At 38.9% G+C, this 17,998-nt stretch overlaps 6 protein-coding genes across 6 annotated transcripts in view; 2 read left to right on the top strand and 4 right to left on the bottom strand.

Moving 5' to 3' along the window:
- Positions 1-17,998, bottom strand: part of LOC135079791 (guanine nucleotide-binding protein subunit beta-5) — a 434,210-nt gene that overhangs the window by 127,509 nt on the left and 288,703 nt on the right. The window lies entirely within an intron of this gene.
- Positions 935-2,259, top strand: LOC135079611 (general odorant-binding protein 1-like). Its single transcript, XM_063974238.1, has 3 exons — positions 935-1,083; positions 1,263-1,440; positions 2,022-2,259. The coding sequence occupies exons 1-3, from the start codon at positions 940-942 to the stop codon at positions 2,204-2,206; spliced, it is 507 nt and encodes a 168-aa protein (XP_063830308.1). The 5' UTR covers positions 935-939; the 3' UTR covers positions 2,207-2,259.
- On the top strand, positions 5,661-7,534 carry LOC135079610 (general odorant-binding protein 1-like). The gene is made up of 3 exons (XM_063974237.1): positions 5,661-5,796; positions 6,164-6,344; positions 7,300-7,534. Exons 1-3 carry the CDS (start codon positions 5,662-5,664, stop codon positions 7,476-7,478), a joined length of 495 nt encoding a protein of 164 aa, XP_063830307.1. The 5' UTR covers position 5,661; the 3' UTR covers positions 7,479-7,534.
- Positions 8,410-9,524, bottom strand: LOC135080175 (pheromone-binding protein-like). The gene is made up of 3 exons (XM_063974856.1): positions 9,386-9,524; positions 9,010-9,190; positions 8,410-8,585 (listed from the first exon to the last, which is right to left on the bottom strand). Exons 1-3 carry the CDS (start codon positions 9,509-9,511, stop codon positions 8,410-8,412), a joined length of 483 nt encoding a protein of 160 aa, XP_063830926.1. The 5' UTR covers positions 9,512-9,524.
- LOC135079779 (pheromone-binding protein-like) lies at positions 12,001-13,257 on the bottom strand. The gene is made up of 3 exons (XM_063974379.1): positions 13,102-13,257; positions 12,808-12,988; positions 12,001-12,531 (listed from the first exon to the last, which is right to left on the bottom strand). Exons 1-3 carry the CDS (start codon positions 13,225-13,227, stop codon positions 12,350-12,352), a joined length of 489 nt encoding a protein of 162 aa, XP_063830449.1. The 5' UTR covers positions 13,228-13,257; the 3' UTR covers positions 12,001-12,349.
- Positions 15,864-16,980, bottom strand: LOC135079609 (pheromone-binding protein-like). The gene is made up of 3 exons (XM_063974235.1): positions 16,845-16,980; positions 16,432-16,612; positions 15,864-16,224 (listed from the first exon to the last, which is right to left on the bottom strand). The coding sequence occupies exons 1-3, from the start codon at positions 16,974-16,976 to the stop codon at positions 16,037-16,039; spliced, it is 501 nt and encodes a 166-aa protein (XP_063830305.1). The 5' UTR covers positions 16,977-16,980; the 3' UTR covers positions 15,864-16,036.

Genomic DNA, 17,998 nt, shown 5'->3' with positions numbered 1-17,998 from the left:
GAGTTGCAGCAATGGGAACCAGAGGAATAGCCCCATAACTTGACGTGTGTTAATGGAACCACACCCGCGGGATTTGTGTGTCTATGCACTGCCATTATGGTTAATGCGGCCTTAAACACATTGTGGTGTAGCTAAAGCCAACAATTAGCGAATCATTTAACATCATTATAACTCACGGGTTGAGACATGTTAATGTTTTTGTCACATGTTTAGCTATAGAAGATATTTTTAGTCAAATTACTCAAGTAGGTAAATAATTTTCGTTAAGGAAGTTCTCTGAAAAAAATGCGTTCAAGGTAACTAACATAATTTTCAGTAACTTCACATCGCAGGTTACATTTCAGTCATCATTTCAGCCATAGGATGTCCACTGCTGAACATAGGGCTCCCCCAATGACTTCCATCCCATCCCCAATGTCTGCGCCTTCCTGCTACCTTTATGATGTCGTTGGTCTGTCTACCTTGTGGGTGGACGTCACACGCTGCGGTTTTTCGGTACGCTGCCTCCACTCCCTACATTTCAGTAGAAAAGATGAAAGAGTGAATATTATTATCACCATTAATTCAACCACCATCAGCAACTGCTAATTCGGAACAAAAGAAGTGCCCTCCAAAATTTTCCATCCATCTCCTGCTTAGTTCACCCACTGACAGATAGGAAACAAGATAAACATAGGATTATTCGTGTTGCTCTAACATTTTCCCTCATTCGTGTACTGCAATGACACTGACTCGTGGATTTCGAATCCCTCCTATATCATTAGTTACGGACATCTTGTTAAAACATAGATAAAGTACCTCACATTCGTGCTTTAGAATAATTACTTCGTATTCAGAACACTAATAAGGTAACAAGCCTAGCAATTTGTTTAATAAGCAACACAGTTGCAATAAATACTCAAGATTGCAAAAAAAATATTCATTCAAAATCTGAACAAGATGGCTGACGCTACAAAATGGCGGGTCGCGGCCATTTTGGTAATTTGTTTCGCCGTTAACTTGAATACAGTGATGTCATCTGAAGAAGTTATGACAAAAATGGGTGTAACTTTTTTCAACGTTCTAGAAGAGTGTAAAAAAGAAGTAAGTTTTATTATTAAACTCTGCTAAAAACGGTCAACAGCAAATCAGAGTTTCCATTTATTTGCAAAAAAACTATTTAACAACGATTTAAGACGCCCACTATGTTTGGCTTAATGTGCAATCGCCCGTAATAAAAATTTTGATTATAGAACCATCAAATATTTTGAATATTATTTCAGCTCAAAGTGACCACGAACATCAACGAAGGGCTGGTGAGGTTCTGGAGCCAGGGCGCGGCTCCGGAGCGCGAGCTGGGCTGTGTGTTCCTGTGCATGGCGCACAAGAAGGACCTGCTCGAGGACCAGAAGCGTCTCCACCACGAGAACGCGCACCAGTTCGCCAGGGGACATGGAGCTGGTTAGAAATCCTACATAATGCATAATTAACTTCTAACTAGTATTTTTTGCAACAAAATTATAAAGATTTTTCTCTTCGGTTTGGTTGGTGGTAGGGCTTGTTATAAGTCCGCCTGGCTAGCTACCACCATCTTACCTAAGTCTGTCGCCATAACAACAATGTTAACAGCATTGTTGTGTTCCGGCAGTTATAGAGGTAAGTTAGTCAGTTCCTCCGTGGTTGAGGATTCCGAGTGAAGCGCTTCCACCTTCGACCTGATCATCACTTACCATCAGGTGAGACACAGGCCAAGAGCTTCCTCGTTGTGGATAAAAAATAGATATCTTCGAAGGTCCCATTTTTGGGGTTTTCGCTTAATTCTTGGAAACTATGCGTGTGTATACCTAGTGCCATGCATGACCACTATTCACCAAAAAAAGTTGATTAATTTTGCTACAGGTGACTTAATCAAGATTTTCTTCAATAATCTGCTCTAGACTCTAGACGGTCCGTTGTTATTAAAAAAAAGGATAAATTAAGACATCGATTACGATTTCATAAATAAGCGAGCCGCACCTTTGCTAAATCTACCACTCTTTCAGACGACGACAAAGCCACAGAGATCGTGAGCCTCCTACGCGAATGCGAGCAGCAGTTCATCACCATAACCGACGACTGCTCGCGAGCGCTGGAGGTGGCTCGATGCTTCCAGGCGCACATGCAGCGGCTACAGTGGGCCCCCTCGATGGAGGTCATGGTGGAGGAGATCCTGGCTGGGATGGCTTAGGAGTCGGCTTTTGAAACTTGTAATTGAATTTGATTAAATTATTTTACAACTGATTACTAAGATTTTATTTTTTACTGTTTTTGAAGATTTCCATTGTCATTATCATCATTATCTGGCTTTTATTCCACTATAAGAGGTCAGACCTCTGTAATTTACCAGAGGCAAATGGAGGATTTGATCTACACTCTCCATGCCTGACCACTTTAGTAAGTATGTCGGTACCAGACGGCTATAAAGAGATGCGATGCCTAGATATTTTTTTATAAATCTTTTATAGCTAATTTCATGGTATAAATTAATATGATTTAAGTAAATGAAATCAATCAAGCGTAATGTCTACCATCAAGTGGTCTAATAAGAGTGCTAAAATAATTTGTTCTATCACAAGTCACAACTGAAAGGCGTATGTATCATTATTCCCTAAAGACATGTAGCAAATGGAAAACGTAACAAAGTTGAAAAGACTGACAAAATTTGAAATGCGTTTTACTGGTAATTTTCTTAGGTACGTAGATAACAAGTAATGCTGTCATTTGTCAAACACTTATTAATAATAGGGATGGTATTTACTACCCGAGAGGTTAATCAAGATCCGAGATAAGCAAAATGTGACAGATATTAATAAACGTGTAAAATGTATGCTATCGTATAAATTGATAAGCATCTAAAGAGCTTGATAGATAGAAATGACTTCTATCAGTTAATCGGATCAAGAACTAGTATTATTAATTCTAAGTGAGAAAGATCATCTCAGCTCGCATCTAAAATTGAAATTTGCAGATGAAGTGACTGGTTAGATTAAAATATTAATCAGTTTATATCAATTTAAGCTGACATTTGCATATTCTAATGTAAAACTGTCTACTTATTAAGTTACTATTTCCAGAGACAGAGGTACCTAATTGAAGCTTGAAGTAGTTCAAATTATATTAAACATAGAAAATTAGCTTACTTATGCCATAAAGAGTTATTAGGAAAATCAAAAGAAAAGAGAAGAAAACAAAATAGGACTTTACACGAAGTTCATGTGCATCATTTTCCTCTTGATCACGATCATTTTTCTTTTTCTCAATCATCTTTTAACATAAAATCCAATGTAACGAAACGGATTGTATCTCATTGCGTAGATGTAGAAGTTCTACACGTAGATATCAATACGTTTGTGCCATCACCATGGGTGGCGATGGAAGTAAACATGGGCTCAGGTGTTCGCACTGAGGGGATGAGATTTAGCGCGCCGCCATTTTGCTGCTAGGGGCCCGTGGGCAGACAGAGAAACTACTAAAATACGAAATACAAAAGTAAATTGAAAATGGGAATAACGAGTAACTATGACAGATTGTAGATTTCAGGCACTCAACACAACTAATTCTAAGAACTCTGTTGCAGTGAAATGATTAGGTACCTACCTATGTTAGTAGAGTGCCTATTAATCAGTAAGTATGTACTTACCTACATAAGAATCCAACTACATAAAGTTAACAGATGCAGAAATAGAACTTATATAAAACGTTTTTGTTTTTGAAAGCTAACATGTTAGAAAACAAGCATTCAAAGTTGTTACAAAATAAATAGTTAATAGGTAACTATATTATAGAGCCACTGAGCACATCAATAAGCAGAATAAGAATGTAAGTTAAACTATTTTGTACGGATCCCTCGGTCCATGTGTTGTTCGCAGATACAATAAAATATCGGTTTAGAATTGTTTTCGTTTTTCCCGATACGTATTTCAATTGCAATTGGACGAATGTATTTTCCAGAGGAGGTTGTTTAGTGTACGTGAGGATAATGGGTAATCCTGGAATGAATTAGGATGAGAGGAAAAGAAAGCGTCGTCTACCAAGCTTATACGTAATATTTATTTTCCTTCTTCTTGGTTTGATTAATTCTGTATCCATAAGGATTACTCTGCGGAAATAACTAATGTAAGTAAGCAGTATATAAAAAATGCAAAAGAACCGGTGTATTTTTGTCTATTATGTGCTTATGTTACGCATAATTTAGATGGCTTCTATGATCTGAGGCTTAGGATAACTTTTATCACAAAAATAAATCTTATAGGGAGTAAGATAGGGTTTGAAGAACCCATCATGACTCATTATCAGTGTACTCATTTTAAACTTTGACTAAAAATTTATTTAATCATTAAAACAAATTTTTATTAGAGAATAAATTTTACAATAATATATTAACTTAAAATGACTTAAAAACTAAAATTTTAAAATTACTAATGATAAAAACTATTTACAAAATAAAAAATACTTCACCCCCAGCGCCGCAGTCAGGGATGGTGCCCAAAAGGCTGGCAGCATTGCCACGTTGAATGGCCAGGCTAATTCTCTGGCCGAAATAGCTGCCAGCCTTTTGATCACCGGTCACCTCGGTGAGCCTCTTTGCCAGTTCCTTATAAAAGGAACGAGCGCTTGGACCCCATGGTCCCATAGTCTCAACCCCAAACGGCACAAATATATAACTCTCATTGAGAGCTGCATATTTGCGCCGCTTGGAGCACTCAGCCGAGGCCGCCGCCGCGCCTGCGGCAAGGGAGGTACCTCCTGTATGAGACGGAGCAAGCGTATCCGCGCATGTTGCGTCCCACACAAGAGGACGTCCCTGCTTCCAGGGAATGAGCGTCATGCCGTCAGGTCTCTTGCCGTCGTCACGGAATATGCCGTTAGGCTCTAAAACTGCTGGCACATTGACGGCGACAAGAGCTCTGCGGATGACGTCATTGATGCAGGCGTGTCGGGAGACTCGACCAGCGCTCATTTGGCATGAGAGACCATGGTGTCCTAACTCACCGACGCGAGTACCGCAACGACAGCGATGGGGATGGTTTGTCTTGACGCCAAGTCTAAGGGAAATGGCAAGGGACAGTGTACTCCTGTCAAGCAGAGTCCCGATATTGGCCGAAGGAAGAGCATGTAGCCAATAACCGGACTCTGCCTGAAAGACCGCTAGTAGGCGAGCACGCTCTGCAGCATTTTCGGAGGAAGCCAATAAATCACTCTGAAAACGCAAACAGAGCGGCTTGCTTGGAAAATGTTACACAATTTATGGCCACGTCTTATAGAATTTACTAACATCGATAATACCTACTATGGTCAAAAAGGTAAATTACCTACTTAAGCAATTTCTAATCACAGACACCATTAAGTAAGTTTCAATTAATGAAACCTAATGTTAAGCTTAGCATTACAGACTTAATTTCAAGAGCAAACTCTGATCTTGATGCCTCAGTTCACCTTATATACCACGGAGCTACCGTTTAGAAGGAATCGTTTAATTAGTAGATGCGCAGGCGCATCACCAGGGGGCGGCACTCCAATTAAGGCGAACGCTGTCGATACGCAACGGGTAATTAATTCCATTAATGCCAATTACCTGTCATTACAAAGAAACACCATATAAAAGATCTCCCATCAAATACCTCAACTACTTTTTGCCGAAACATGAAAGGGTTTGCGGGCGTCCCTGTCACTCTTATGTTGGTATTGATAGGGGTGAGCGAGATAGAAATGGTGCCCGAAGCAATGAAGCAGTTGACTGGTGGATTCCTCAAGGTTTTAGATCAATGTAAGAAAGAGGTATGTACGAATATGTTATTAGAATTTCACATAAATTGTTTGAACTTATTAGGGTTTAATTCTAATGAGCTGTACTTTATATGAGTCTTTACACATAAAATACTTAGGTAAGTGCTTAATTTTTGTTACGTTTTTAAAGAAATTCATGCATTTTTTATTTTATAACTACATATTTTATGCAACGCGAAAGTAACTTAAATAACCATTGTGTGTCTAAAACATCAAAACCAAAATCAAACTGTCCAAAATTCTGAAAAAAATCAGTCGTTTCAATTATGGAATGAAATTTTAAACTGTCTCCAAGGAACACACACGGTACCCTTTACACAGCATTATGGTGATGGTGGTGGTAAATTCTGTTCCCCAGTTGAACCTATCAGACGGCGTGATCTCGGACCTGTACCACCTGTGGAAGGAGGAGTACGACCAAATCAGCCGCGACGCCGGCTGCGTCATCCACTGCATGAGCCAGAAGCTGGAGCTATTGGGCGGAGACGGGAGGATGCACCACGTCAACATCAAAGACTTCGCGCTGAAGCATGGGGCCGGTGAGTTTAATAAGAAGGATGCGTCATTCACTGTGTGCCATGTTGGGAGACCGTATGAATAAGACAAGAGTTGTTGTTAGTCTCTGTTATTAATCTGTTTATTAACGTAAACTACGTGAGTATTTATACGATATACATTAAAGGTAAATGACGTCACAGCATCAACACTATACGTGATAAATGTGCTAACACTGTGAACGTGATCAAGATACGATATGCAGAGATTAAGTATTGTGCATACCGGCACAACTGCATGAGCCAGAAGCTGCAGGTGGTGGGTGGAGACAGGAGGATGCACCACGCCAACATCAAGGATTTCGCCCTGAAGCATGGGGCTGGTAAGTTTAATAAGAAGGATGCGTCATCCACTGCTTGAGCAATAAGCTGGAGCTGCTGGGCGGAGACGGGAGGATGCATCACGTCAACATCAAGGACTTCGCGATGAAGCACGGGGCCGGTGAGTTTAATAAGAAGGATGCGTCATCCACTGCTTGAGCAATAAGCTGGAGCTGCTGGGCGGAGACGGGAGGATGCATCACGTCAACATCAAGGACTTCGCGATGAAGCACGGGGCCGGTGAGTTTAATAAGAAGGATGCGTCATCCACTGCTTGAGCAATAAGCTGGAGCTGCTGGGCGGAGACGGGAGGATGCACCATGTCAACATCAAGGATTTCGCGCTGAAGCATGGGGCTGGTAAGCTTTTTAAATAAGTACAAACTGTTGGCTACAAAAGAGTAGCAGTTTGATGAATAAAGAGTAATTTAATGGTCCGTGAGAGAGAGAGCATTTTATGTTCAATATTTCACAAAGAAAACGGTAAAACATCTATTACTCGTAGCAGTTTCATGAGCTTTGTGCCAAATTTTATTCCGTAATTTTCTCATGCAACTGTTTTCTAGCAAAATGTTTTCTAGTTAGAAATGGCTCTTTGAGATTGGTTTGCATTTCTACAGGAGATGAAATAGCGACCCAACTAGTGACACTAGCGCACGAGTGCGAGAAACAGAAGGCGTCGATCGAAGACGACTGCGAGCGAACCCTGGAGATGTCCAAGTGCTTCCGCAGCGACGTCAAGCAGGTCGACTGGACGCCCAAGATGGAGGTCATCATCACCGAAGTTATAGAAGTTTGATGAAGAATATTTAAAGAATTAGTTAAATATTTTCAATAAACTGGATCACAATTTAATATTAATAATTTTCTTCAACCATCACACTCATTTCTTAGTCCAACCAAATAAAGAAAGTACTTTTTCAGAACGGGGCTGTTTCAAAGTGTTCGTTATTTCAGTTCACAGTGTCAAACCTTCTAATTTCCTTAATATACTGGTGTGGTTTAGCCTCATATGCATGAACACGTAAGTACTTTGAATTTCTGCACACACTAGGACGAACAGACTTCTAAATCACAGACAGCCAACACTCCTAGCCAACCCTTAATCTCGATCGCCCTTCCAGTTAATTGTGCTATAACTCCGTCGCTATCTCCCCGACAGAACAATCGACTCGTCAGCTGCGCCTGGGCCGTAGAGGGCGCTAATTAAGGCCCAGGTGACGGCGGCTATTGTGCGCAGATTTATGAAGAACGCGCGGACAATGTGCTCGTGTAATCAAGTGCTTAATGGAACTAGCTCGCGTCTATCTCGACCTGCCACGTTCTAAGCGAGACACGATAGAAAACTGTTTGTTTGCACCATAGGTGTAGTACGGTATCTTTGGGAATTCTAGATCCTAAGGTTAGAGTTATGTTATTCTACAGCATCGTAATTTTTGTGTTTAATATTAGCGACCATTGCTACTGTAGGAGTTTGGAGAGGAATAATAAGATTAACGTTAATAATCGGGATGAGAAAAGCAACCTTGTGAAAAGGAAAAGAATAGGTAAACCGATTTGTCAACGCAAGGCTCAGACACAAATAAGTGCAAAGTCCGCAGAATATGAATAATCATAATTTAAGTAGCATGCCAACAACACGAAAATCACCTCTTAAATAAAGAATCAATAAGGAAACAAAACCGCAGAACGTTAATTCTTTTAATATCTTAGATATTCTGTGTCCCTATTCAGCCATCGCTTTTCTTTTCTATCACTATGGGCTTGTTAGGGGACCACTGGGCGCGGTGAACAGCCTTTCTGAAGCAGTTGGTCGCCTCCAACGCCTTCACACAAGGATCTGTCGCGTTGGCTACTTTTTCACAGCTCTTGTAAAGGTACGACACGTACTTCCCCATGCTGACGTCTGAAAATCAGAACAATTAGATGCAAGATGATTTTAATTGGTACTTTAGAGGGTATTCTATGAATTAGTTGCATACCAGATTAGCGTCCGTATCTATTCACAAACGATGCTTGCTTAAGTGAAGCAGCAAATCAAACGCACAGCGTGGAATAGAGCTCTGTGATAGGTTAATGTGTCACCCTGTGCGTCCACGCGCACTGTGAGACCTCATAGTAATGTTTGCGAATACGGGCGTAGTCAGGATACCTCGCCAAAGGCATCAAATGCTGATTGCAAATGTTTTCTGCGTTATGAACGAGGCCGTGTTGGGCTAAGAACTACGGAGCGGTTTTCACCTGCACCCGTGGTTGCGGGCCAGTCCCTTTGTTAGTTAATCAATCATGTGGTAACAGAGTGTTAGTCGTTAAGTAAGTAATTAACATACCACCACCAGCGGCCTGGACGAAGGCTTGCGTGTGGGGCGGATCGAGCCCGCCAGTGGTGTCGAGCAGATGAAGCTTCTGGTGGACGCAGATCACAGCACAGCCGATGTCTTTGTTGGTGAACTCGTAATCCTCTTTCCAATAGTTCAACAAGTCCTTCAAGATGTCTTCACCAAGATTTAACTAGAATTTTGATGACGAAATAATGCAGAATACTGTGAAACTTCTGTGGCAAAGTGGAGATCATGGTTATCATAATTCTCTGGTTGCTTAGCAAAAACATTGTTTGGCTACTGTATTTTCTCCAAACCATGTATTACTTACTTACTTGGGTTGGAAGTAAGAAGTTAAAGAGTAGGTAGGTATTATTTTCGTTACCTCTTGAAGACATGGGTACACTTTTCTCCCATAGCTAATACTGGCAGTCTTCAGGACTAAAGCATTATCCAGTCCGTTCACAATTTGACACCAAAATATGATCAAAAATAAGAAAATAATCATCATTTTAATTAACGTGCACCGGCGTGTGTTAAATCAATCATAATATGAAATTTTCTTCTATAATTCTTAATTGGTAAAAGGCAATTAACAAACAGTGTTAATTGGTTTTTGAGTTATGAGCTGGTTGATTAGTGTTATGTTATTAAGAATGATTCTTCACTCTTTCATATTTTTTGGCAGCACTACTCATAACTCAGCGAAAATACGTAAAGCAAAGTTTTTTTATTACTTTTCGGAAGGTGCCTGAAGTAGTGTACAAGAAAACTATATTAATTAGTTACTGACGGTTACTGGCTTAACCTCAGATCATAGCTATGATCTGAGAACTTGAGAAACCAATAACAGAAATACAACCTTGTGAACACTATCTTGCCCTGCAATAATAAGCGTTTAAATAGATGATAAAATAATGAAAATGTGTAAGTTGAAATAAAACAACGTCATTGCGATCTACATATTATATTGTCGATCATAACTGCTCAAATCAATAATAGTCCAGTCAATAAAGCATTATAGATGGAAAACTGTAGAACACAATTTCTGACTTCAGGACTTTATTTAGACTAGTTAGGAGGTGAACATAGCAAAAGTCCCCGCCCTTAGCCCTTGAGCCGGCGGGGAGAGGGGGGTTTAAAGGTGCCACTTTTCGGTTTTTCGCTTAATCCTCAGAAACTATGCGTCCTAGTGACATGACTACTTTGAACCAAAAAAAGCATATTCAATTTGCTACAGGTGAGATAGACAAGTTTTTTTATAAATTGTATAGTTTTCGCGGCATCTGCTCTAGAAGGTCTGTAATATTGGAAAATTTATTTTTGTCTTACATGTTCCCATCAGGAGAAAACCGACTAAATCAACATTGAGCAATCATTATAGACATGCGGGAGCATGTTAAGCCTAGTTCCAGGGAGGGGACTGCACCGTGCGTATATTTAGACGAACCACTTTGAGCCACTTTTGACTCCGCATCACTCAAAAACTACTGTGCATTAACACTTCAAATTTGGCTTATGTGTTGAGACTTGCAAGATATACATCAGTTTCAAATTTCATAAATATGCCTCAAACGGTTCTTTAGGTATTGACGTCCAAAAATCTACATGTCTGACCTATAGACCAAATTCTAACTACTTCCAGGTGACCACGAAGGTTCAAATTTGGCATCCAGAAAGGTAGTTATGTAAATACAAAGGAACAAATAAAAAATCAGTAAATTTTAACATTTCACATGTGATGGATAGATTTTAGTGTTCTAAATGTCGATTTTTGAACGTCAATACCTAAATAACCGTTTGAGGTATATTTATGAAATTTGAAGCTGATATTTATCTTGCAAGTCTCAATACATGAGCCAAATTTGAAGTGTTAATGCACAGTAGTTTTTGAATGATGAGGAGTCAAAAGTGGCTCTAATTGGTTCGTCTAAATATACGCACGGTGCAGTCCCCTCCCTGGAACTAGACTTAACATGCTCCCGCATGTCTATAGTGTTTGCTCAATGTTGATTTAGTCGATTTTCTCCTGAAAGGAACATGTAAGACAACAATAAAATTTCCAATTTTACAGACCTTCTAGAGCAGATGCCGTAAAAACTATACAAGATATAGAAAAACTTGACGGTCTCACCTGTAGCAAATTGAATAAGCTTTTTTTGGTTCATAGTAGTCATGTCACTAGGGCGCATAGTTTCCGAGAATTAAGCGAAAAACCGAAAAGTGATACCTTTAAACCCCCCTCTCCCCGCCGGCTCAAGGGCTAAGGGCGGGGACTTTTGCTATGTTCACCACCTAACTAGGCTAAATAAAGTCCCGAGGTCAGAAATTGTGTTCCACGGATTTCTCTCTACACCGTCGTTAAGGCATTCATTGACTGGACTATAATGTTTATTGCTACAAAACACACGGACAAAATTGAGAATAAACATTTATCAAACATCTAACCACTAAACCCAACAACACCAGACTACAGGGGATTATTATATCACTACAAAATGAGTACATAAAAAACAAACGCTACAGCTAACCACTAACAATACTCATTTAATAAAATAACACAGCATATTATGTTTATTTTTGTGTCTAAGTATGATTCCAACTCCATCGCATCAGCCTGGCCAAGTTTACTATAAACTAATCCGTCGTAGTAGAGTTGAATATTTGGACATAATTATTTACAGAATTTGGACATGATTTGAACATAATAATCAGAATTACTGAATGTTAGTATGTATGACGCAAACGTTCAACAACTCTTGATTAATTATTTCTCATCAAAAATATGAAATGTAAAAACATCTTCAAGTAATTATTATTCACTAGCCGACCCGGCGAACTTCGTAACGCCTTAGCGTAGAGATTTTCTTTATATTTTTTTCCGTAAAAACCTTGTACAGAGTATTAGAAAACTACAAAAAAAAATCAGCCAAATCGGTCAAGCCGTTTTCATGTTATGTCGTGACAACGGAAAACGGGTTTCATTTTTATATATAAAGATGAAGTTGTTTCCGAGTTTGCAAATTAAAGATTCAGCTTTATGAAGATACGTGGAATAAATACCTAATTATGGCAGAAATTGAGATCATTTGGAATTGGTAGCAATTAGTAGCAAAAGGAATTGATAATAAAATATTTTAATAATTTTGGTAGGTATGATAAATTATCTAAACGTCTAAACATAGAGACGAATAAAACTGGAATTCAGGAACAGAATAGTCTGAATGTTTTCCTTTTCTGTACAAAACCAATTGTTGTAGCAAAAAAATTAAGTTTGTTAATATCCCAAATATGAAACTAGAGCTGTCCAATATCCAAGTCAAAGGTCAAGTGTCCAAGCCTCGGTCCATTAAACTTCGGCTAACACCTCGGCAACAATCAGGTCCATGCTGGGAGCCCAGTTCAGCTTGTGGATCTCGGCCTTGAAGCACTTGGCGATGTTGAGCACCTTCATGCATGCGTCTGGGTCATCCACCACCGAACTCTCGCATTTGTGGATGAGCTCTACCAATTGCTTCGCCATGGAATCATCTAGAAAATTTGAGATATGGTAGAACTAGAATGTAGCTATGAGACAGTTCAAAATGTAGAAAGATTGATTTTAAAATGGAGGCCTGACAAACTAAAGTATTTTTACAGGATTGGAAGTCTTTAAGATACTTTAGTGAAAGGAATCTTAACCTTCAGAATGGACAACCCCAGTAGTAATAAGCTATAACGATTTTCGCAAAAAAAAAGATGTTGCAAAATTTTTACTATTTGGTGCTCGTAGAATTTATAGTAAAATAAGTCTCAAAAAGTCATTACCAGCGCCATGTTTCTTAGCGAACTCATGGGTGTTTCCATGGTGCAGTTTCCCCTCGGGGTCGACGAGGTCCAGTTTTGAGGAGAGGCACATGATAGCACATCCCGTGTGCCGGTTGCTGAGCTCATAGCCTTCCTTCCAGAAGTTGTAGAAGTCCGCGTTTATGGAGTCTGGCAGATCAAGCTGGCAAGGAAAGTTTTTTTAACGATAAATAGCAACTTGCAGAAGGAAACTTTTCAATAGTTTTCTTAGTTTTTCATAAAATGAGGTGAAGCTCCTCATTCTATGGTACTTACTTCCTTTCTGCACGTATCCAACGCTTTTCCAAAATTGATGGTCATCTGTTTCATTACATCTTGCGAGCACTCCGCGCCCAAAATGGCCGCCGCCACCACCACAAGCAACCTCAACGATAGACCCATCTCCTCAGCTCCGGGCACAGTTGAGGAAGGTTCGAGTGCTGGTCATTTCTTTATATATCACGGCCGATTTAATTGATACTGTTAATTGCCAGCTTCTTGTGGCGAGGTGCCTAACAATTAGTTTGTCGCAAATACGCCCAACTCATTCATTCAAGAGGTTAAGAGCAATTCATTCACAAGTTTCCTTCGACAATTAAAACGGGGGTACAGTTGGCTACGATTTTTTTTGCTATGCGACCCAGTTTAAGACATCAAAATTATAAAAACCAATGCTAAAATCAATAAAAGCACTGAAAAGCAACAATTCGGTAAAGTAAGCTTTAATGACAATTATAAATAAGAAAACAAAACAATGATTTATTAGAAAACTCGTTTTAAAAGTACTTAAATGTGGATAAGAATTGGAGATGAAGTAAGAATAGAAAGGTAAGAATTTTGGACATTACAGCGACGAAGGCGTAGAAGTGCCCGATAGATAGACAACCTTATGCAACTTGTGCCATTATTTTCGAAGCCGACTATGCTCACAAACGTATCCTGTGTATTATTGGAGCCTTATACGATGGCCTTAGCTCCATTCATGGAAAAGGCGTGACGTGGCAATATAAGCCCAAGGGCATCGGGCCTGAGGGTTTTAAATACGACGCGACACCTTAAAAAAACTGCAATCCTAATACCAGAGTAGCCTCGGTCATGGGTGGCTATATTATGGAGTGATTAAATTGGTAAGATTAGAGATAATAGATTTACTAACTGTTACCACGCGTGGAGTCGATTAAGAAGTACTTTCTAGTTTTGTAACGAGTTTCACCCCATTCATTGTTCTCAAAAGAGACACCATAGTTATTAGGGCGTGAACAAATGGGACTGTTAAATATAAAATTCCTTACTTTTCTCAAACACTTCCCCCTCAGGAGACCAATTTCTAAAAAATGAATAATTATTATTGTCTTTATCATAAACAAAAACTGAAGGTAATAGGATCATGCTTAGAGGTACATTAGGTGTTCATTCTTTATTCGCCTACGTTTCGAGCGAGTGTAGCAACGACACACTCTCGGACATGTTGGGAAAATTGCTCAGCTAATTATCACAGGCTTTCTTGTTTCCGCTTCTTTTTCTAGTTTTTGATTTGCCATTTTCATATTCTATTCTTCTAGTTATTCCATTGGACATAGTAATTTTCTGCTAACTTATTGTCGTACGAAATATCTTACCCAGAACTTGTGGCATATTGTTATTTTAGCCGTACAGTTATTGTCTTTGTTACTTTATACATTGACAATTGAAGGGGTGAGTGGACAAAGGTCTTAACTAACAAAATGAGTTATGAGTGTTTGAAAATGTTAATCTGCTCATACCACATTTGAATCCTGAAATGTATGAATGCTTGTCAGATAACACCTTTGTTAAGGTTTGACACGTAACAAAATTGCGTGTTTTGAGCTCATTAGTCGATTTTATCATCACTTAAAACCTATGTTCATACAAAAAAGTACCTTTGTTGTCCACTCACCCCTTCAATTGTCGTTGTCTGGATGTAGGTAATACCTACGTAGAATGCCTTCCCCCTGAATAAGATGCATATTATTATAATGCATATTATGCATCTTATTCAGGGGGAAGCAAGCTTTGATTAGATTCAGATGGTTTTCCTATAACGTGTTCAATTCAATCCAGCTTACATGCATTAAGGAAATTAAAATTTGATAAGGAAAAATCTTCGTATGCTTCGTTGACCTTGCCAATCATGAATGTCTATCCTTATATTAAATGTGTGATTAGGTGGTCTTCTATCAGCCGCTTGGCACTAAAGGAGAGTAGACCTTTAGCTTCTAACTCCTATTTCCTTTTAATTAATTTCATTGCAAGTAACTTTCTCCTGGTTCTTACTAAGCCTTCCTTGGATTTTATGTCAAGCTATTTTTGGTCAAGCTCTAGAACATAGCTCTACAGGGTGTTAGGTAAATCTATACTTCTATACTAATATTATAAATTCGAAAGTAACTCTGTCTGTCTGTCTGTGTGTGTCGCTTTCACGCCTAAACTGATTTTGATGAAATTTGGCATAGAGATAGTTTGAGTCCCGGTTTTTGAAACAGGGATGCGCGCGATAAAGTTTTTCTGTGACAGACAAAATTCCACGCGGGCGAAGCCGCGGGCGGAAAGCTAGTGGGTTTATAAGCGACACTAGCCCATGTTAACATGTGCATATAAATGGTATGGTGAAGTCAGAAAATTTATTTATCATTATTGATTTTTTTTATTTTTAATACAAATCTGATTTTTAAATTTAATTTTGTATGCAAATTAAAATGATGAAATCAAATTTCTGACTTCGCCATACCATTTATGTGCACATGTTAACATGGGCTAGTGTCGGCTTATAAAACCCATTTACCTAACACCCTGTACTATAGGGGTTGCAGTGCCGGGAACGAAAGCTAGAGGTGGCATTAGGCCTAATCACAAGACTCCGATAGTTATTAAAATGATGAAAATGTAGGGTAAAAATTAATGCTGGTTTTTTATCAGAAAATAAATTAAAGGTTTAAGAGAAAATAAATAAAAGATTGGTTTATTAACACACTAACTATATAAAAATCGTATATTTTTACATTTTCTGATGTATCATTTATAACTATTCTATTACCATCACCTAGTAACTACTTAATTGAGTACTACGGGAAAAATATTTTTAGAATCTTCTTATTTAATTTAAAATAACACATTCGATTTAATGGATAAAAGAATAAACTACCTCAACTAAACATAGCAAAAAAATCTAATAAATGTAAAAAATTATAAATCACGAATTCCACATATCGGACACCAACTCCTCAAACATCAGCTCGTGGTTGGGGGCCCAGTCCAGCTTGTGTATCTCGGCCTTGAAGCACATGGCGATGCTTAACGCCAACATGCACTTGTCCTCGTTAGGTGTAGCCTTTTCGCAAGCATGGAGAATGTCTACCACTTGGTGAGCCATTGCGTCGTCTGAAAAATTATAGGAATAAAATAAAGAATTGACGGGCAAACAAAAATTCGTTAAGGCAAGGCTGTTGGTGGAGTCCTTAATTTACATTTATATTTCGATGTCGAACTTATTGAACGTTACAATTCTTGAAATATAGACTCCATGAAATCACTTGCTAAATGCTATCAGTCTTTGATATGTTTATGATAATTATTTCGTCAACTGACCAGAGCCATGGTGCTTGGCGAACTCAACAGTGTTCCCGCGGTGCACACTCCCCTGAACGTCCAGCAAGTTCAGCTTGGTCGACATGCAGAGGATGGCGCATCCTGCTTCGCGAGTCGTCAACTCGTGGCCCTCCTTCCAAAAGTTGATCAGTTCTGATCCTGTAGCCTCGGGCAGGTTGTACTGAAAGACAAATAAGTTTGCAGCTGAAGACGGTACTTTTTGTTGCAAACAAATTGAACTTCAGAAAGCAACGGCTTATTTTCCGAGAGTCGGGTCTCGCCGAATCTATATCAAGTAATAGATCATTCCACATGCTGTCTAGTATGAATGTATACTTGCTCACTTTGTACAAGATTCTAGTTCACCAGAATTACAATCCTTGTCTATTTATGTTGATCTCCAAAATCCTTACCTCTTTTGCACACACTTCGTAGGCTTTTATGAAATTCCTTGTCATTTCTCTCATCACTGTTTGTGATGAATGCACCACCACGCTCATTGAGCTCATCACTGCCATCACCACAAGCGTCTTCGGCAGCCACATCTTCGGTCACATCATCTAGACTACCATTCTAAAGCTCATAGTGTTTATATAGGACAGTCTAATGGGTTTCAGTTTTAATTGCTGTTTGTTTGAAGAGCTGTCAGTGTGAATTAGCCTTGTCAACGTGTAATTAATTTGGTGATGAATATTTGCAATAGGTGGTGTAATTTTTAACCCGTAACTTGCTGCCGTATTGAAAACGACATGCTACGAAAGTGTTGGGGCAAATTGTATGCTTCTTCTCTTATTTCTCCATTGCAACTTATTAGTCAAGACTAAGATTCTTTAAAGAAATTTGGACTATCCGATACTATTGTGTAATTAACACAATTAGTAGTATTCAGCAGCTGCAAACTCTAAAAAATTTGGTCATGTTGTGTTTTGGATGCATTGGGTCTATTTATCCTCATTTGTTCATTGCGCATTTATGTGTTGATCTGTTGCTCCACAATTATCTTATTAACACGTGTCCAACCTCCATCGTTTACTCAGCATTAGTCGTATGCGCGTGAGTCGATTATAGGGAGCACGCTGTAATTAACGCGGTGCCTGTCAATTGGGATGTGCAATTAGCAGCCCTGAAGGACAGCGGCTCAAAATCAGTATCACTGTAGGCCGTGTATCCATCGGGTGCCTTTTACTTATGAGAAATCACAATAGATATTTTAGCATTTTCATTATTCGATGTAGTAACATGAGTAAAGATTCGGTTTCTTTACTAATGTGATCTCGTAGATCTGTAAGCAATCCGTGTTACTCGTATGTTAAAAGTGGTACATGTATTTAAAACTTAATTAGTAGGTAGGTATATTATGACGTTTCATTATCAAATTTCCATAAAGTGTGACGTAATAATGAAAAGTTCGTTCGTTCGTTCGTTCGTTTCAGCCGAAATACGTCCACGGCTGGAAAAAGGTCAAAATGAAAATGAAAAGTACAAAAAATATATTTAATGGTGACATGCAAGTGTTTTTGTATTCATCATCGTCATAAATCAGCAATACATATTTTATAGGACGACC

Source organism: Ostrinia nubilalis, chromosome 17 (genome assembly GCF_963855985.1).
Source record: "Ostrinia nubilalis chromosome 17, ilOstNubi1.1, whole genome shotgun sequence".
Taxonomy (NCBI): domain Eukaryota; kingdom Metazoa; phylum Arthropoda; class Insecta; order Lepidoptera; family Crambidae; genus Ostrinia; species Ostrinia nubilalis.
Note: the sequence above shows the minus strand (reverse complement) of the source record. Positions and strands in the feature narration are given on the sequence as shown.